The 19,372-nt window shown below is 35.4% G+C and overlaps 2 protein-coding genes across 5 annotated transcripts in view; one reads left to right on the top strand and one right to left on the bottom strand.

Annotated features, from left to right (window-relative positions):
• Window positions 1-8,079: 8,079 nt before the first annotated feature.
• Window positions 8,080-18,506, top strand: LOC306864126 (zinc-binding protein A33-like). Of its 2 annotated transcripts, none has more exons than XM_079407845.1 (8): window positions 8,080-8,345; window positions 8,631-8,848; window positions 9,077-9,122; window positions 12,069-12,164; window positions 12,312-12,536; window positions 13,787-13,809; window positions 13,918-14,033; window positions 14,971-18,506. In XM_079407845.1, exons 1-8 carry the CDS (start codon window positions 8,088-8,090, stop codon window positions 15,498-15,500), a joined length of 1,512 nt encoding a protein of 503 aa, XP_079263971.1. In that variant the 5' UTR covers window positions 8,080-8,087; the 3' UTR covers window positions 15,501-18,506. The 2 variants fall into 2 exon arrangements, with proteins under 2 accessions (XP_079263971.1, XP_079263972.1); XM_079407846.1 differs by having other exon boundaries at window positions 8,090-8,315; window positions 14,971-17,198.
• Window positions 16,995-19,372, bottom strand: part of LOC306864124 (tripartite motif-containing protein 2-like) — a 27,277-nt gene continuing 24,899 nt past the window's right edge. For 2 of the 3 annotated variants that reach the window (XR_013783744.1, XM_079407844.1), the window contains one exon: window positions 18,182-19,284. Coding sequence is in view for 2 of the 3 variants with exons in the window: in XM_079407844.1 (XP_079263970.1) it covers window positions 19,132-19,284 (153 nt within the window). In the remaining variant the exon portion in view is untranslated. Of the gene's footprint in view, window positions 19,285-19,372 lie in introns of all 3 variants that reach the window. The other variant, XM_079407843.1, reaches the window with a different exon arrangement.

Here is a 19,372-nt window from a genome sequence, read left to right as displayed (position 1 = left end):
AGGACTAATAGACTACTTGGAGACTCTACTGTTCTCCTTTGTCATACATGGGATCAATTTGTTTTCTTTTCTTTGTTTTAAACAAGTGCCTCTGACAGGTTTTATCTTACGGAGAACTCACAACCCAATTCATCACCAGCCCAAAGAAATCATTTTAAATTACGTTTTATGTTGTAACTGAATTTTTGCTTGTCCAATAATGATTTGTTGAGGTTTACCCAGTGTTCAAAGTTCTCAGGGGTCCCAATAGTGCCCTATCCACTTTTTTGGAAGTAGACTAGAAAGAACGAACAAACTAACTTAATTCATTCTTTAAATATTAACCATTATAATATTATTTTATGCCAGTGGATATATTGATAGAAACAAAATTTAATTTGGTTCCATTTTAGTTCCATTAAATTCCAAAATTAATTTTTTGAATCCAAAATAAAATATTAAATAGAATAATTGTAGTAATAGTAATAATAACAATAGAATAAAATAAAGGACCACTCATTAGAGGAATTCATTTTTTTCCACTCATTTATTTTTTTTTTTATGTAAGGAAAGATCATAATAATAATTTAAGTTTGGCATCTTTTTCAAGAGATTATTATTATTATTATTATTTAATAATAATAACCATAATTATTATTATTGTTGTTGTACCCTAACTTTTTTACCTTTCATTAGTTGTGAATACAATTTTTTTATGGCACATTCCATACAAAGTGTATGAAAGATTAATTTTAAAAAAAATCTCAATCTCATGGGCCCCGTCACTTTGAACATTGAGTAACACCAGATGAAAGAAAGATTGTATAATTTTTAAAGATAAGATTCTGAAAGGAAAAGTAAGTTTTATAATGTTTAAGTCATTTCTTATGGGTCACGTGGTGCATTCAAATGAACTGATCACGACACTGACACCTGCATTGTGTGTTTCACCTTTATTTATCTCAAGTGTTAAATATTTGCTTGTATTACAGTATTGGCTACTGTATTTTGGGATATGTGTGATGTCTTTGGAGAATATGACTTTTCCTCAATTGCTCAGTGTGTTTCACAGATATGCTGGTTTTTAACAGCAAGTGCCAAGCTTTTAATGGAGAAATGCTGAATATGCATTTCATATCACAGTCAAATAGTTGTTGTCACAAAGTTTACATTCAGTCTGTCAAATATTGTCAAATTTCATCTTGCTGCTGTTTTTATTACTTGTTATAATTTAAGTGTTAGACATGAGAACCGCATGTATTAAAGATTGCAGTCTTATCTCAATGAGTGTCGTTTTAAAATAAGGGGAAAACTGTGACACAGGAAATCCCTCAGATTTCCAAATTTGTGTTTGTGTTTGACTGTCTATTGGAGTTGGGGGTTTTCTCCAGACCAGATTCACTCCACTGACACTGGTGTATCAGCTATAACATTTTTGTTGTCTTCACTGTCATTAGACACATCAAAATGTTTACGCATCCATGAAAAACGGCATCCTATTGTCAAATCCACTTCACCTCCTGACAAATATATTCCTCATCAGGCTGATGATATTTAAAAAGAAATGTGCTATGCAATAAAATCAGTGGACATCAGTCCATATTCACAGGTTAACAAACATGAGCACGACATTTTGGGCACAATGAAGTACTCTTTGTTTGAAATGGTATTTATGGTGAGATATTGTGTTTTTAGTACATGGTTCACTCCTAAATACTTACAGTGCTAAACACATTTTATGTACTGGGCCTTGAAGCACAAAATAAACAAAGTCTTGAGACTTTAAATATTTGAATGTCTTATAACTGTGCTGAAAATGTGTTTGTTCCGTTGTAGTTCATTCATGGTTGTGAAATAGTTACCTTTCCTATGGTCAAGTGAGTCTGTTGAATATGAAGCGCTGTTGGATGCTGATCTCCTGGAGCACCGAAGGGTCCTAAAATCTGGAACACGCTGAAGAAAGTACCTTGAAGTGAAGGTTCTCTAGGCTAGAGACTCAAAATTTGGTCAATCTGCTTTAGTCTCTCCAGGATGGAGACTCAGGACATGCTGCATCTGTTGTTGTCTCGCTGGACGAAGACTTTGAAAGTAAAGTGTCTGTTTCCTCACAGGCTTAAAACTCAAAATGTGGTTGAATCTGAAAAGCTGGAGACTCAGAGCGTGGTGTGTCTGTTACTGTCTCTCTGGATGGGAGACTCGGAACGCTGTGTATTGTCTCACGGGAGACTCAGAAGTAGTGTCTGTTGGAATCCCTTATCCCTTTCTTACCATTTGGCGCTTTTCCATTTCAGTGCTGTGATTGGCTGCTGGTATCAGAGAGGGCACACAGAGTTTCAAGTCTTTAAAGTGTCTTTAAAGTTGTTGTTTTTTTTTAATGTCTTTACCAATGCATTTCTCTTTTTTTTTCACCCTTTGATGCACACGCTATGAAAACCCCTTCTAATACACAACATGGGTCTAAAATCACCCGTATTCATTGTTATTTCATGCTTCGCTGGGCATTTTTTTGTTTTATCTTTTGAAATCAGTTTATTACAGCATGTAATATTCCCTGATCTATAAATTCCATGATCCATGAATATTCAAAATATCTTTTTACAATGATCACAAATTAATATTTAGTTTTTTCCTAGGTTTTGTGTTACTACATCAAGTTTACAAAAATGACCCATCTATGCAAGCATGAAAAAACAAAAGAAAGACATTTTGTTAAAATAATTATTTTTGCAGTTATTTAGACCAACATATTTAACACTTTAAATATGTTTATTAGCCATTTTGTCACACATAACTTACGCATATCACTGATAACCGATAACACTGAAATTGAACTGTCTGTAGTGAATTGTAGTGAATGTGACTGAATAGATGAAAATAAAACTAACAAAATAAAATCACACAGGTACAGCTCTATCTCAAACTGCCATTTCAGTGCTTACAGGCCTCACAAATGACAACTACAGGTTTGTCGTCCTTGCAAACAGGCCTGACACTGAACACCTTGCCTGTCTTTGGCAGCTGGGAAGATCCTGAACCTCTTCGATTGACACTTCTGTCTGATGTATACCTGTGGCCAGGTGGTGGCTGTGTTTTGTTTTTATCCCACATCTTCCCATTGCCTCTGTAATATGGTTTTGAAGGTGGGGCCTGCTCTCCAAGCACCTCTTCATATGTGGCATGACAAGCTCTTTGACCAGCTCCTTGATGAATAGCTGTCAAGCATTGGTCACACCACCCATGTAATCATGTTGTGCAGTGAAGTTGGTGTAGGCCAGGGATGGTCAGCGTCAGTCCTGGAGAGCCACAGTCCTGCAGAGTTTTGCTTCAACCTTGATAAAAACTCACCTGCCTCTTGCTTTCCAGTAATCCTTATACCTTGATTGAGATTTGGCGAAGAAACAATCTTCCATGACTGAAATAACATTTTTTTAGAGTGGAAGAGTTTAAGTTAAAACTTTAAAGAGTACCTATTATGCTCCTTTTTACAAGATGTCAAATAAGTCTCTGATATCCCCAGCGCGTGTATGTTAAGTTTTAGCTCAAAATACCTGACAGATAATTTTTTTATAACTTGTTAAAATTGCCACTTTTAGGCCAAAACGTGCTGTATTTGAGTATGTTGCTTTAATGCAAATGAGCTGTTGCTCCCGGAGAAGAGGGCGGAGCTTCAATAGATCACGTTCCGTTTTTTACCGGCATAAAATAATTCATTTAATTTATCTTTTAATTAATGAAAATTAAACAATTATTTTTTTCTTTTTGGGGGGGGAAATAAAGGGGATTTAATATTACAATTAAAACATTGAAGACATATTTTATGATTATTCCTTAAAAATAAAAATTAAAAATTTTAATCATTTTAGTAGGCTATATTCTACTGAACAATAGGAATATATTTCTGCCGCTACAATTCTACAATTGAAACCCGAACTTTTATTTTGACGGGTTGCCGTGAATACCTTTACATTTCTGTGTGTATATGATATGAGGATGGTTTTACTCAAATGAAACGGTCAAATGCTCATGAAGTGACTCTCTGAGCAGTTCTGGAGATGCTGTTCTGTATTTATGTCCTCATTTAGTGAGTAGCAAACAAAACCGTGCATCTGCGCCATACAATAACACAGAGACAGGCAGAAGTCATATTTAAATAGTCGTTTTGCGGCTTAATATTTACAAATACTAGTGGGAGTGTGCATCGGGGTGGAACTCTGCTGTGCGCATACAGAGGCGTGAATGTAATGTAACGTTAGAGACAGAAATAACATGCCGTCTAAATAAGACAAATAACGTAAGGCTATTTAGTTTGTTTAATAAAAGGACAAGGTATAGACCAGTTCTATTGGAAAGGTAACTTTAAATGACTAATGTTGTGATCTGGCTCTATAGAGAAAATAAAATTAAATAAAATGAACTTGACCTTCAACGGGGGGCAGGGGGTGCCGTTGGGAGGGCGGGCGCCCTCCTAAGATAATGGCAGGGGAAACACTAAGTAGACTCCTATGTTCGTTAGTGCATCCCAAAACACAACACTTGAAATGCCTCTTTGGCGCTGGCATTGTATATATCCAGCAGCTGCAGCAAGTAATCAGTAATGGCGGAGGGGGACCACAGCTTCTCACTCAGGGATGTGTCTATGCTTATAGGGCAGCGTCACAAATGGGCGGGACTTTTTCCCCTCTGTGACGTGAACAGAGGGAGAATCTGAAACAGCTTGTTCTGAGAGACTGTTTATGATTTTTTTAGATTATAAAAAAATGAGTGGGTGGATTTTTACCATTATAGGCTGGATGTTTTCACACACTGTGGCCACACAACTATGTTCAAACACCTTCTAAAAGTGATTTTTGCATAATACGTCCCCTTTAAGAACAAAATATTACAATTTTCTAATTGTACCAAAAGCAAAGGAAGTCCATTTTAAAATTCTTAATGTTGTATATCAGGAGAATTTTTGAGATACTGGTCGATTTGGTCTTGATGCTAACAACTGTTCCTTTTGTGATGATCAGATTGAAACTACAGAACATCTTTTTTATAATTATAAATGTGCCTGTGCCTTTTGGGAAGATCTGCATTAGATTATTTCCTAAATTTGAAGATTTACCTGTTTTAACAAAGGAAAATGTATTATTCGGTTTATTTTTGAAATATGAAACACATGATTTAGCAATTAACACAATTATTATTCTTGGGAAGTCCTTTTTGCATGTTACTGATAAAATCCTCAAGAGTAGCGCTAACAACATTAACGCATATGAACACTCCACTTTTTTTGGAAATAGGCTCATTTTACAACTCCCCTAGAGTTAAACAGTTGAGTTTTACCAAATGATCTTGCTTTATCAGTGCAGTCACAAGTAAAACTTGTTAAGTTAATTTATATAGTTGGAAATATACAGCGATAGAGACTCGAACAGGTAAGGTCACATAGTTATTTTTAAAGCATTATCTATATTACAGACGATCATATATATTAACATTCACTTAAAATAAATGATTTATAATAACTGTTAAACTAAAATTGCTTGTATGTAATGGAATAATAATAATATAAATCATATAAGTCATATAAAATAACTAAATTTTTGGTTTTGGCCAGCCAATTTTATTTTTTAGTACTAGTGACCTTTAATTTGGAGCAAGAGAAACTGGGGAGTGACTTTTTTGTGTCAGACATGTGTCACTTTGCTTAAATCTGAATGGTCCAATTTCAGTTTGAGATCTAACTCAGAACATAACCTGCCCCAGAGCAGGTTAGCCTGTAAATTACTATGGTAATGAACACAGCTAAAAGCCAAGCCACTTTCATGATACCTAAAACCCAGGATTGGTGCAAACTAAACTGAAATTTATCTGGCTAGCCAGCTAATCCGGCTTCATGGTATAGGCCCCGGGAGAGATAGACTATGTGCTTTCTGAACATAATAAATCATAATTTTGTGGCAAAACATGGATATAATCTGTCGATTGTATCCTTTTGTTTACTATATTTATTTGTTTGGCCAGTGTCGTTGTGAGTTTTGGTTCTTTTGCTGTTTTAGGCTGTAAGGACCTTTGAAATAACGCAAATCATTTAGCGAAGTGATATGGACATGTAATGCGGTGACTTTGAACTACGTTCGCTGTGCCTTTCCCTGAAAATAATTGCACACCTTAGAACATTCGTCAGCCAATCAGATTCAAGCATTCAACGGCCCTGTAGTATAAACCTCTGTAATTTAATAGAAAATCTTAATCTTGCTGAAAACCCCTAGTAATTGTTTTTTCTCTTGTGTTAGAATGCTTGTCTGTTGTGTGATTAAGAAATTTTGCATTTTGTACCAGGACATTTATGGTTGTAAAAATGTTCAATAAAGTTAATTAAAAAAAAAGCTCAAAAAAATAGAGTCAGATCAAATCCAAGACAAAAACAAAAACAAATGAATAACATTTAGGAAGGTTGGGTTGGGATTCTTTGAAACGAACCACTCGAAAGAACCTACAGGTAAATCTAAAAAAATTTGAATATCGTGAAAAAGTTCATTTTCTTGTAACTTATTTCAAAAAGTGGAACTTTCATATATTTTAGATTCAGTACATGTAAAGTGAAACATTTCAAAAGTTTTTTTGTTTGAATTTTAATGATTAGAGCTTACAGCTCATGAAAATCAAAAATCTGTATCTAAAAATATTAGAATATTTACATTTGAGTTTCAATTAATGACCATCCCTACAGTATAAATTCCGGTTATATCTTGTTCTTTGAAACCACAATAATGGAGAAGACTGCTGACTTTGCAATGATCCAGAGGATGAACATTGATGCCCTCCACAAAGAGGGTAAGTCACAGAGGGTCATTACTGAAAGGGGTGGCTGTTTACAGAGTGCTGTATCAAAGCATATTAAATGCAAAGTTGACTGGAAGGAAGAATTTGGGTAGGAAAAGGTGCACAAGCAACAGGGATGACCGCACGCTTGAGAATACGGTCAAGCAAAGCTGATTCAAACACTTGGGAGAGCTTCACAAGGAGTGGACTGAAGCTGGAGTCAGTGCATCAAGAATCACCACGCTCAGACATCTTCAGGAAAAGGTTTACCAAGCCACTTCTGAACCAGAGACAGCGTCTTACCTGGGCTGTGGAGAAAAAGAACTGGACTGTTGCTCAGTGGTCCAAAGTCCTCTTTTCAGATGAAAGTAAATTTTGCATTTCATTTGGAAATCAAGGTCCCAGAGTCTGGAGGAAGAGTGGAGAGGCACATAATCCATGTTGCTTGAAGTCCAGTGTGAAGTATCCACAGTCAGTGATGATTTGGGCTGCCATGTCATCTGCTGGTGTTGGTCCACTGTGTTTTCTGAAGTCCACAGTCAACGCAGCCATCTACCAGGAAATTTTAGAGCACTTCATGCTTCCTTCTGCTGACAAGCTTTATGGAGATGCTGATTTCATTTTCCAGCAGTACTTGGCACCTGCCCACACTGCCAAAGGTACCAAAAGATGGTTCAATGACCATGGTGTTACTGTGCTTGATTGGCCAGCAAACTCGCCTGACCTGAACCCCATAGAGAATCTATGGGGTATTGTCAAGAGGAAGATGAGAGACACCAGACCCAACAATGCAGATGACCTGAAGGCCGCTATCAAAGCAACCTGGGCTTCCATTACACCCGAGCAGTGCCACAGCCTGATTTCCTCCATGCCACGCCGCATAGATGCAGTAATTCATGCAAAAGGAGGCCCAACCGAGTATTGAGTGCATAGAAATGAACATACTTTTCAGAAGCCTGACATTTCTGTTTAAAATATCCTTTTTTTTATTGATCTTATGCAATATTCTAATTTTCTGAGACACTGAATTTGGGGTTTTCATTATCTGTAAGCCATAATCATCCAAATTTCAAGAAATAAAGGCTTGAAATATTTCACTCTGTGTGTAATGAATCTATATAATATATGGGTTTCACTTTCTGAAATGAGTGACAAAAAATATTGACCTTTTTCACGATATTGTAATTTTTTTTAGATGCACCTGTATTCGAGAACATTTCTCTGCACACTGCTAGATAACGTAACCAGTCAGATTCACCACAAGCCCTCACATGATTGAACCAGGAAGTGAGTCCAGAATGGGCATATCTCTATTCCGCCTAGAGTCACTACTGGCCCTGAAAAGCAGTTACACTGTAGCTTGGGGAAACATGGCCACTGCCGGAGATTCTAGAGGAGAGCTTCAGAGGGAATTAGTCTGCTCTATTTGCCTCGATTACTTCGACGACCCTGTTATTTTAAAATGCGGCCACAATTTTTGCCGCATGTGCATTTTGATGCACTGGGAGGAAAATGGAGGCGATGATGTAGGTTACCAGTGTCCGGAGTGCAGGATGGTGCGTGGTTTGTTTTGATAAATGTTGCTAGATTCTTGGTTTAGTTACAGCTGCTCGAATGAACTTCACGGATTTCTATACCGTTACATTCGCGTCTAAATCATGCGCAATGACTTAAACCGGCAGTATAAATAACAACTGGACTTTACTGTGTTGACAATAATAGGTGTAATTTCTCCGACCTCGTTTATTGTATCATAACATACAAATCGCCGCACGAGCCTTTTGTCAATATAACACCGATACTTTTCTGCGTCGCACATGCAACTTTGTCCTTTTTTGCAGGTGTTCGCGAAAATGAGTTTCACCAAGAACTACCTGGTGAAGAACTTGGTGGATAAACTGAGCGACTTCGACTATCTGAAGACGTGTAGGCCCTCTGCACCCGCAAAACCCGTGAAAATGGACGGGAAATGTGAGCGACACCACGAGGAGCTCAAACTGTACTGCCACACGGACAGGAAGCCCATCTGCGTGGTGTGTCGGGAATCCAGAGCCCACAGGTGAGGCTCAGGGACCTCAATGTTCCCCATATTCACTCAAAACCTAGTGCGCTATCTACCTACACTTCATTTTTGGATTTATATGCTCATAATGCTGTCTGTGTGGGGAGCTCAGTAGGTTTCGATGCTTTGACCTAAGTATGAGGACCAGATTTACCTCGTTGTAGCATTTTAGATTAAATTGGCTTTAGAAATGAAGCATCATATGTCATTTTATTATTTTTCTAGACACCATGATGTTGCTCCTGTACCCGAGGTTGTTGAAGACATGAAGGTTTGTTTGAAAATGCTTGGTTTTGTCTGTTGTGTAACCTATTTGATTGAGCCTTTCTGTCTCTGTCACTTGTTTGTAGTGTCTTTTCCTCTCTTCTTGACCTCCTTCTTGTTATCTTGGTCTAAATGCCTGATTTGGCTCCAGAAGCCATTGATAGTCATTGCTAACCTTGGGGCTGGAACAAGGAGTGACTATCTGTCACCGCAGTGTTGTATGTACATGTGGCATTCAGCACTTACGTTGTTTTTTCTTACCAGATAGCCTTGGAAATGTCTTTAACTCGTATAGCCATTGTTTGATTGTGGTGTTTGCAGTCTTGAGTGTTTGTTTGTTTTTTTTGCGTTTTTTTTTTTTTTTTTTTAGAACATTTCAAACCAAATAATATGTGTCCAGTGACTAGTTTATTCTGGATCTAGGTGTGAAATTAACACCAAATACGGGTATATGTATGTATATATATATATATATATATATATATATATATATATATATATATATATATATATATATATATATATATATATATATATATATATATATATATATATATTTTTTTTTTATTTTATTTATTTTTTTTTTTTTTTTAATAAATACATTTTCAGTATATTCATTATATTATTGAAATAATTATTAAATTGTGTTTTAATAAAACAATTAAATGTTATAATGTTTTTATAAAAAATATTTTTATATTTATTTTTATAGTTGTCTAATTCCAAATATACTGGCCAATATTTGTTGTTAACCTAAGTTATCAAAGGGCCCTGTATACTAATTTTTTTAAATACATTTTTTGAATATTTATTTTTCAATAAATAAAATATATTTTAATGTAATTCTAAATACTTTATATATATATTTGAAATGTTTATATTATTCAAATGTATATATTTTTTATTTAATAAAGTATTAAATGTATTTTGATATTTATTTTCATAGTTATATAATTCCTAATATATTTGCTAATATTTGTTGTTAACCTAAATTCATTTCCAAATTAAAACTCTGAATGGGAAGTTGTGGAAATCTAAATTAAATTTGTGTGTGTGTATGTATGTGTATATATATATATGTGTGTGTGTGTATATATATATATATATATATATATATATATATATATATATAATATACATATATATATATATATATATATACATATATATATATATATATATATACATATATATATATATATATATATATATATATATATATATATATATATACATATACACATATATATATATATATATATATATATATATATATATACACATATATATATATATATATATATATATATATATATATACACATATATATATATATATATATATATACACATATATATATATATATATATATATATATATATACACATATATATATATATACATGCATACATACACACACATGGTCAGAATTGTTAGTACTCTTGGTAAATATGATCAAAGAAGGCTGTGAAAATAAATGTGCATTGTTAATCTTTTTCTTTTATTTGAAAAAAATCACAAAAAACTAACCTTTCATTGGAGAATAGGAATTTAAAATGGGATGGGGGGGGTATCAGTGTTTTCCTGAAATACATGTTGGACACAATTACTGGTAGAAATTCTTATGAATAAAATATCTCTGAAGTATATTCCCATTCATATTCACAATTTTGAGCACTCCAGGGTGATTATGAACATGAAATTATCCAGCCATAGCTTCCTGTTTCACAGAAATGTAAATAGGAGGGAAAACAGTCCAAATTCCCTTAATCATCCATCACAATGAAAAAAAACAAAGAATATATTTCTTATGTGCAGCAAAAGATAATTGAGCTTCACAAATTAGTGAAGTGGCTTTAAGAACAGAGCTAGAACAGTGAAAATGGCCATTTCCACCATCAGGGAAATTAAGAATTTCCAATCAACATAAAATGTTATGAAACTGCCTGGAAGAGGACGTGTGTCTATATTGTCCTAATGCACGGTGAGAAGGAGAGTTTGAGTGGCTAAAGACTCTCCAAGGACCACAGCTGGAGAATTGTAGAGAGAGGTTGAGTTTCGGGGTCAGAAAACCTTTTAAAAAAAATGATCAAACAGCCCTTATATCACACATTGTTTGGGCATCAAGAAAAAAATCAAGAAAAGAAAATGCTTTCACCAAAAAACAATCTCCAGCATATTCAGTTATCAGACATGACTGGAACTTCAAATGGGACTGGCTTCTATGGTCAGATGAAACTAAAAAATGAGCTTTTTAGCAGCAAACACTCAAGATGGGTTTGGTGAACACAGGGATAAAAAAGTACCAAGGGTACCAACAATTCTGTTGGTGCGTATTTGAAATATTTGAAAGCTAAAAAATCACTGTGGTTGGTGGGCAAAGATTTCTTCCTTATCCTTCCTTTCTGGAAATTTCCACACAAGTAAATTAAAGTATGACTCATTTCACGCTCGTGAATTATCTGTTCCCTTGGATTATTTTTATACTCCTTGTTCAGAGCCCAAGGTCAAACATGCTCAAATATTAGATGGACTGTAAAGCAACTGGTGAGTATCATGTTGTTAGAAAATCAATCTAGCGAATAAACACAATAAAATGTAAAGCAGCTCTACAACACATTCCATAGGTGTGCAATTGAAGTGTGCAATCTTAAACTTCCTCATAGTGTAGTGTCCAGTTTTATGTGAACTGTTGCACTTAACTGTTTTAACACTTTGGTTGCATTGTTGGTGCTTCAGTAATAAGGCCCATATAACCCCCCTTTCTATGCAAAGCGCTTTGAGTACCCAGAAAAGCGCTATATAAATGTAACAAATTAATATTCATATATATATATATTATTATATATGCTGTCAAGATCCTTCCCAGAACCATTTCTTCTATTGTACTTTGCATACATTTTGTGCATTAATACTTGAAGTTTAAAGATTTCTCTCTCGTTTTAATATGCAGAGTGAGCTGAAGCTGAGACTCATCAAGCTGAACTGGCAGAAGTCCATGTGTACGAGAGTAAAGAGCACAGACGAGCAGGCCAAAACTGATGTCAAGGTATGAAAGCTCAATTGTTCCCACGCTGACTTTGCATACATACAAATGACTCAAAAATTGGTGGTTATATAATCTGCTGTCGAGGTTATATATGTGTGTCCACGAGGAGGCCTTGATGCTGAATCTCAAATATCTCTATCTCAACAGCTCAAAAAACAAGCCTTGAAGGAGAAGATCGAAGATGATGTTGGTGCTCTGGTTCAGTTTTTGTTGGATGAGAAGGATGATCTGTTGGAAAGGTTGGAGGCCGAAGCGGAAGCCACTATCGGGCTGATTGATGCCAACCTGAAGCGGGTGGAGAGCGAAGCAGCCAAAGTGGACAAAGCCATCACTGAAATTCAAAACCAGCTAAGTGACAGCGCTAACTTCGAGGTGAACTTCATACCTTAAGTCACTGTCCAAAACAGTTCATCTGTTATAAAATAAAATGCTTCTAATTGCGCGCATATATATATATATATATTTTTATTTTTATTTATTTTTATTTTTTTTGTTCTTTTGGACATGACAGGTCATTAAAGGGATAGTTCACCCAAAAATGATAATTCTGTCATTACTTTCTCACCCTCAAGACCTTCGTTCATCTACGCGCACGTGTCATAATACTCTCGTGAAAGTGCAACGAAGACTGACACGAAGGTGAAGAAACTGTTGAATAAAGTAATTATTTTTGTTTTCTTTGCACACAAAAAAATATTCTCGTAGCTTCATACCATTGTAGTTGAACCTCTGGTGTCACATGGGCTATTTTAACAATGTCCTTACTGCATTTCTGGGCCTTGAACATGTTGCTGTCTATGCAGGGTCAGAATGCTCTCGGATTTCATTAAAAATATCTTAATTTGTGTTTCAAAGATGAACGACATGAGGGTGAGTAATTAATGACTGAATTTTCAATTTTGGGTGAAATATTTTCCACATTTTCTGAACTGATGTGGGTGCAAAATATCCAGAATATGTTTACACGAATTATGCATTTTATTATTAAAGTGTTCTGAATTTTATTAATAAATATAACAAGTAAATAATAAAATGTGTTAAATGGTGACAAACATACTACACTTATGGTTGTAAGCATAAAAAGGAAATCTGAATTATAAATTTGAACAACCTATTATTTCATATTTGTTAATTTGAAGCCAATTTACAGTTAAAAAAGACACATTCTTGAATTTACATATTTATGACAGTTTACACACAGAACAATAACCATATTAGTGTCCACAAAAATGTCATCCATAATATGATAATGCTGTGTTTATTATAAGGATGTTGAAGTTTTGCCACCTTAAATGCTCAAGCTATTTGAAGATGGATGGATTCTGATTGGCTGTCAAGGTTTTAACATTCATCAGCAGGGAAAAAAAGTTCTGGAAGCGATTCCAACAGTATCTTTCATCTGTTTTTATCGTTATAGTTGAAATCTGGACATTTCTATTCTCATAGAATTAGAACAAATGATAAAATGGTATAGTTATTGTTATAGTTGCCATCTTTGATGTTATTATATATTATATCTGGCCATGTTTTTATATATCGTTATTGCTTCTTTGCTTCTCACAAAAGTGACTTTATATGACTTTGCAGCGACACAATTATTATTAACGTTTTTTTCCTTCCAGATTATCAGTAATTCATACTTAAGGTATGTGAATCTATATTTTTTTGAAAGCTGTGGTTATATCTGCCCTGCTAATAATCTGGGTATTTTTTAGTGTTTCTTTCATAATGTGTTTTTTTTTTTTCCTCGTAGCCCTTGTCACATAAACCTCAGCGTCCAGGCCTCTAACTCTCCTCCAGATTTCTCAGAGTTCACAGGCCCCTTTCAGCTCATCATGTGGAAGAAGATGATGCATGTGTTACACACAAGTAAGTACTGTTGGTGAATTAAGGTGCGGTCACACTGAATTTTTGCAGGTGAAATCCAGTCATTTCAGTAGGAATCTATGAGATTTGAAATTTCATATGAATTTTTCTCGTTGACCTACAGAAAGTAGCTTCATACGTCACTATACTATTAACAATGGACCTTTTTTGGCCCCTAAAAATCTCACTAATGTGACCACATTTTTACCCCCTCGGTAGCTGCATTTCCATTACCCTTCAAATTGCGCAAATTCAAACTGCGAAATGAAAATACACCCAATGTAAACATGTAAATTTCACAAAAATACCCACATATCGTAAAAAGATTTATGCTCACATGAGGTAGTTTTTCAGGCAATTCGAAAAAGGAATATTTCGCAAAACTGCAATGGAAACATTTTTTTCACATTTACAGTTACCTGGCATACATAAGTCACATGATCATTCTTCAGTCTACTATAACCTCTTAAGTATAAAGGGCTTTCCTTGGCATTAATGCTTGTATAACACCTTATTTATACTGCACGTCTGCGATGCATTACAGCTCCGACACGGCCACCGGAGCTGATCGTGGCCATGACACATTTCAGAAGTGGCTCTCCACGCTGCTTTGCTGAAGATACTCGCTTACTTCTGTTAAAAATAATGGATTGTTTGGTGGCTGCGATTATTTACATAAATCTACCAACATCCGTCACCATGACTTGTCGCGAGAGGAAAAATGACATTTTAGTTGCATAACATCGGTTAATGGAAATGCTGTAATTTCGTAATAGCTTTTATCAACATTTATAAAATATTGCAAAGGTTTTGTGCAAATCTGTTATGGAAACAACAATCTTAATAATAGTATAATTTTTATTTATAATTTTTGCAACAATCTTGTTGTGAGTTTTTAGTTACATGCTAAATGGCTAACTAGATCTTCCCTGTTTTCCAGTGCCTCAGAATCTGACTCTGGATTTAGACACGGCTCACCCCTCATTGGCCATCAGCGACTTTGACACCAAAGTGGAGGAGGGCCGTGTGCGTTCCCAGGAGCCCGATATGCCGCAGCGTTTCACCCGTTTCTTCGGGGTGCTTGCCACCGCTCAGTATTCCAGCGGGCAGCACTACTGGGAGGTGGACGTGCGGGACAAAGGGGTCTGGTATCTGGGCGTTACCACAGAGTACAGCAACCGCAAAGGTTTTGTAAACCTTTCGCCCTCTGCTGGCTACTGGAGCCTGTGTCTCCAAGACCGACTGTACGCCAACGAGGAAGACTCGCGTGTGCCCGTGGCAGACTATTGGAACTCTCCTCGTGTCGGCGTCTTCTTAGATTACGACCGGGGCCACGTTACTTTCTTCGATGCTGTCACTATGAAACGCATCTATAACTTTGTCACGTACTTTGACGAGCCTGTCTCACCCTTCTTCAGCCCAGGGAAAAACGACCCGGGCAGCCGACTACAAATATGTCATTTCTACTGAAAATGAAGCGACACGTAAGTACATACGTACAGTTCGCAACAAAGAAAACAAATAATGAAAAATGCTCGTTTTGTGTTTTGGTAAACATTTCAGGGCATTTTACCTCCTGGAAGTAGGGAGGATGTTTGTTCTTAAGCTCTGCTGGGTTTTTGGATTCAGTTGATCTGAATTTACTAGTTGCGTAGAGCTTTGATACACCATAATCTGAAGGAGTGAATTGAATTTCTTTTGCTCTTGAATTATGATGTAGCCCCACTGAAATTCAGGTAGAGAGGCATTGCAGGTTTTTACGCAAATGTCGACTTTAGCTGCTCTGTGTCGTCTTGTGTCTTAGACCTCAGTGTTATCTTTTGTACATCAGTGTAGAGGTGAAAATAAGGATTGAATCAGGTGATTAATGTTTGATAACATTTCAAATGGGAGACATTTGTCGAATGATTTTGAATTTGTTTTTTTTAACTGCTGTGTATTCCATTATATGGCATATATTCACTTTTTCCCCCTAAGTTACATTTCATTTTGTATATACTTTTTGGCACAGTTTTATCTGTAAAGGATGTAATGTAATGAGTGTTACATAAGGCTCTGTGTTCAACATTTCGTAATAGATCAGACTGCAATAGGTGCTATGCAACTTCAAATACGACAAAATAGATCAGATGTGCTGCGAGGAGCATCCTTCTGTTCATTTAATTATGTAGAGATTCATTTTTATAAAGGAGTACATCCGGAAGCTGTGTGCCGTTCATGTTACATCATTTTAATGTAGTTTTCAAATCCATTATATTAAATATCTTAATCTCTTTTGTTTTAGCAGTAGTCTAATCTGTCTCATGGGCTGATGATAAAGAGAGATGCTGGAAATGTTCGTTTTTGTACAAGCACAAAGTGATATTTCAGCACTTTTTGACTGAGCTCAGACGGTTTGTTGTTCATGTTGGCATTTATAGAACTAGTTTGTATACTAGAATCACTGCAGTCATTTGTACAAAATGTCGTTTGAGCTGAGAAAGGACCAAGAAAACACCGTATCAGAACCAGATGTTTTGTACATATACTGTGAACATGAACACTCGGTGTTGCCCAGCTATGAAGTTTCAGTTAACATTTATAGTACTTTATTAATCAGTCAATTTTTTTCCATAAGAAATTAGTTCAACTTGAACACACTGACTGTAATGTTTTTGTTTTTTTTGGATTCCTTTCGATCGCTGATGTAAGAGAAGTGTTACATCACATAACTGCTGGATGGCATCACGAGTACATTTTACTTTTGTGTGACGTTAAAAACACTGCAATGTGTTCAATGTTTTTCTCTGCGTTAATAGTCACTTTAAAAATAAAATATTACAATGATTTTTTCCCCTCAATGTCGTATTTCATAGAACCTAAGTTCCATCTTTAAAATATAAAAATCCATAGTAGATAACAGTTTTAGAAGTGAATGATTTGCATTAAAAAAGACAAAATGTAATTTTCAAGGGACTTGTATTTACAGTTTTATTTCAAACTGCAATAATTGACCAGTAAAATGATTGATTCTTCATGTTATACAAGATCTTCTTTGTTTTGCATGAAGGACATTTATTAAATCATCTATCCAAGCATTAGATCATGCATTGGATAGAGTTAAGGTCTGTTCACAATAAGAACAAAATCTATATATTAGCGCTTGCACCGATGGACGATAACTTTGTTTATTCTAAAAGGATTGGATGAAAGAAGAAAATTCCAAAACTATTGCTGTGGTGTGACTTTGCGGTGAAATTAGAGAAATGTTGTGAGGAAAAAGTTCATTGTGTATTGTCAATAGTTTTACAATCCACAAAGCACAGTGGATCAATGCGCCGAATTCGTGTGACCAACTTTATTTTTAATTTATGAAATCTGTATTTGGATTTTTATTTTGCTTTAATGAAAAATTCATGATCTTGTGGATTCTAAATTAAAGTAACACTGAATTTTGAAACTAATATTGACAGCAACTTTGTCAGTGAGAGGGATTACATTGTTATAGTAGCTATTACAGTTATCATTCTTATTGTGAATGGGCCTTTATCGCAACAGAAGCAACTAATTGCCTCAACTTGCAATTAGCATATATTATGAATCAATATACAGTATAGAATATTCATTTTTTTGGTTATTACATTATTTTTTTAATTTCCAGCCTGGCAATAGCAAATCATTACAGGTATCCCACTGCTGCAGAAACCATACGCCAATGCTAGTAAAATCAGTAACATGCAAAAATGATCTTTGCACAGATATTAAAATATACGTTCACCGTTTCAACTGAGCCACTATTCATTAACCTTGTACAGTATCAGAGAGTAGCCTATGAAGGAGATTTGCCCCCGGTTTCATAGACAAGGCTTAAGCCTAGTCCCAGACTAAAATGTAAGTCTGAGCTGTTTCAACTGTAAGAAACTTGCACTGACTGATCTTAAAATATATCAGTGCCTTTGTTTTGTCTCAAGATGCACACCAGTAATGTTTTTTTTACTAAGCATGTTTATAAAAATGGCTTAAATGTCCTAATTGAACTATGATCTAATCCTGGCTTAGTCTAAACCCCGTCTGTGAAACCGGGCCTTAGTGTCACATAACCTTCAAAGAGACAAAATTACACTAAATTAAAGGGAGGTGATTTTTTTTTTTTTTTTTTTTTTTTTTTTTTTAATCATTTGCTGGTGATGAAGGACAACCTCGAAATGAATTATTCAGGAAATTTGTGTACAAAACATTAAATAAATAGACAAATGAAACATAAACTGCAATACTGACTAAAGACAACATTTGGTTGCTACACTGTGAACACAACGTATGATTATTTACAGAGAAGAGATATAATTCCACATAGCTGATCATCTTTAGAGAACATTAAAAATCAGAGGCAATATTTGTGAAATACTTGGGTTTGATTATATTTATATTTCTTCGTTCAGCTGGATTTTCAACATGTAAAGTAGCCTTGTGCTTTAGAAAAATAAATAATTTGGAATGGAAAAATATGTCCTTTTTGGCTCCTTTTGTTTAGTGGTTACATTTTCTGTAAAAAGCACACCAGGGGTGCACATCACTTCCTGTGCTGAGGGATGATCAGCTCAGAAGTTCCATCTGAATGATTTGAACTGAAAGCGCTCACCGAATAGCTCAGGTATAGTGAAATCTCAGTGGCAAATGCTGTCATAGGACAATACAAGAAGCCAGTGTCATTTACATGTTACGTACACCATATATGTTAATATGTACACAAATTTGTATATTTACAGATGCAGAATGTAACAATTAAAATACACAACTGTTGCAGTCATGGGAAGGTCAACCACTATGGAATTTTGGAAATAATCGGCTCTTCTGCAAGGGTTGAAGATGACCTTAAACAAAATGTTTTGCTATATATATTTTGTTTATACACAACTTACATGATTTCTAATAAGAATCTGTGCTTATTGATATGGTTTCTGTTATTTACAATCAACAATCCCGGTTTATTAGAGAAGCAGTTCTTAGTTTTGGAACATGAAAATCAGCAGAAGATTAAAGAAAAGTGCATCTGTTCATTCGATTCTTCCTCGCGGGTTTGGCGGATGATTTCGCTGATATGACTGCAGACTGTGATGAGCTGTTACTGCAGGTATCGATAGACTTTGAAGCAGTGGTTACCAGAATCGGCCACCACAACGTGGCCATCGGAGGTTAAAGCGAGGCCCTGCGGCCCATACAGAGGGTCAGCACTTGTGTTGATGTAGGAGAGGAATGAGCCTGAGCTGTCAAACACCTGAGGAAAAAAATGAAAATGGTCTTAAAAAGTGCTTCAAAAGTTGCTAGTTTCCTGGAGAACTTGTAAAGAGGAAGTGGGTGTTTAG

This window comes from Barbus barbus (assembly GCF_936440315.1).
Source record: "Barbus barbus genome assembly, chromosome: 45".
NCBI lineage: Eukaryota > Metazoa > Chordata > Actinopteri > Cypriniformes > Cyprinidae > Barbus > Barbus barbus.
This window is presented reverse-complemented; position numbering and strand designations above follow the sequence as displayed.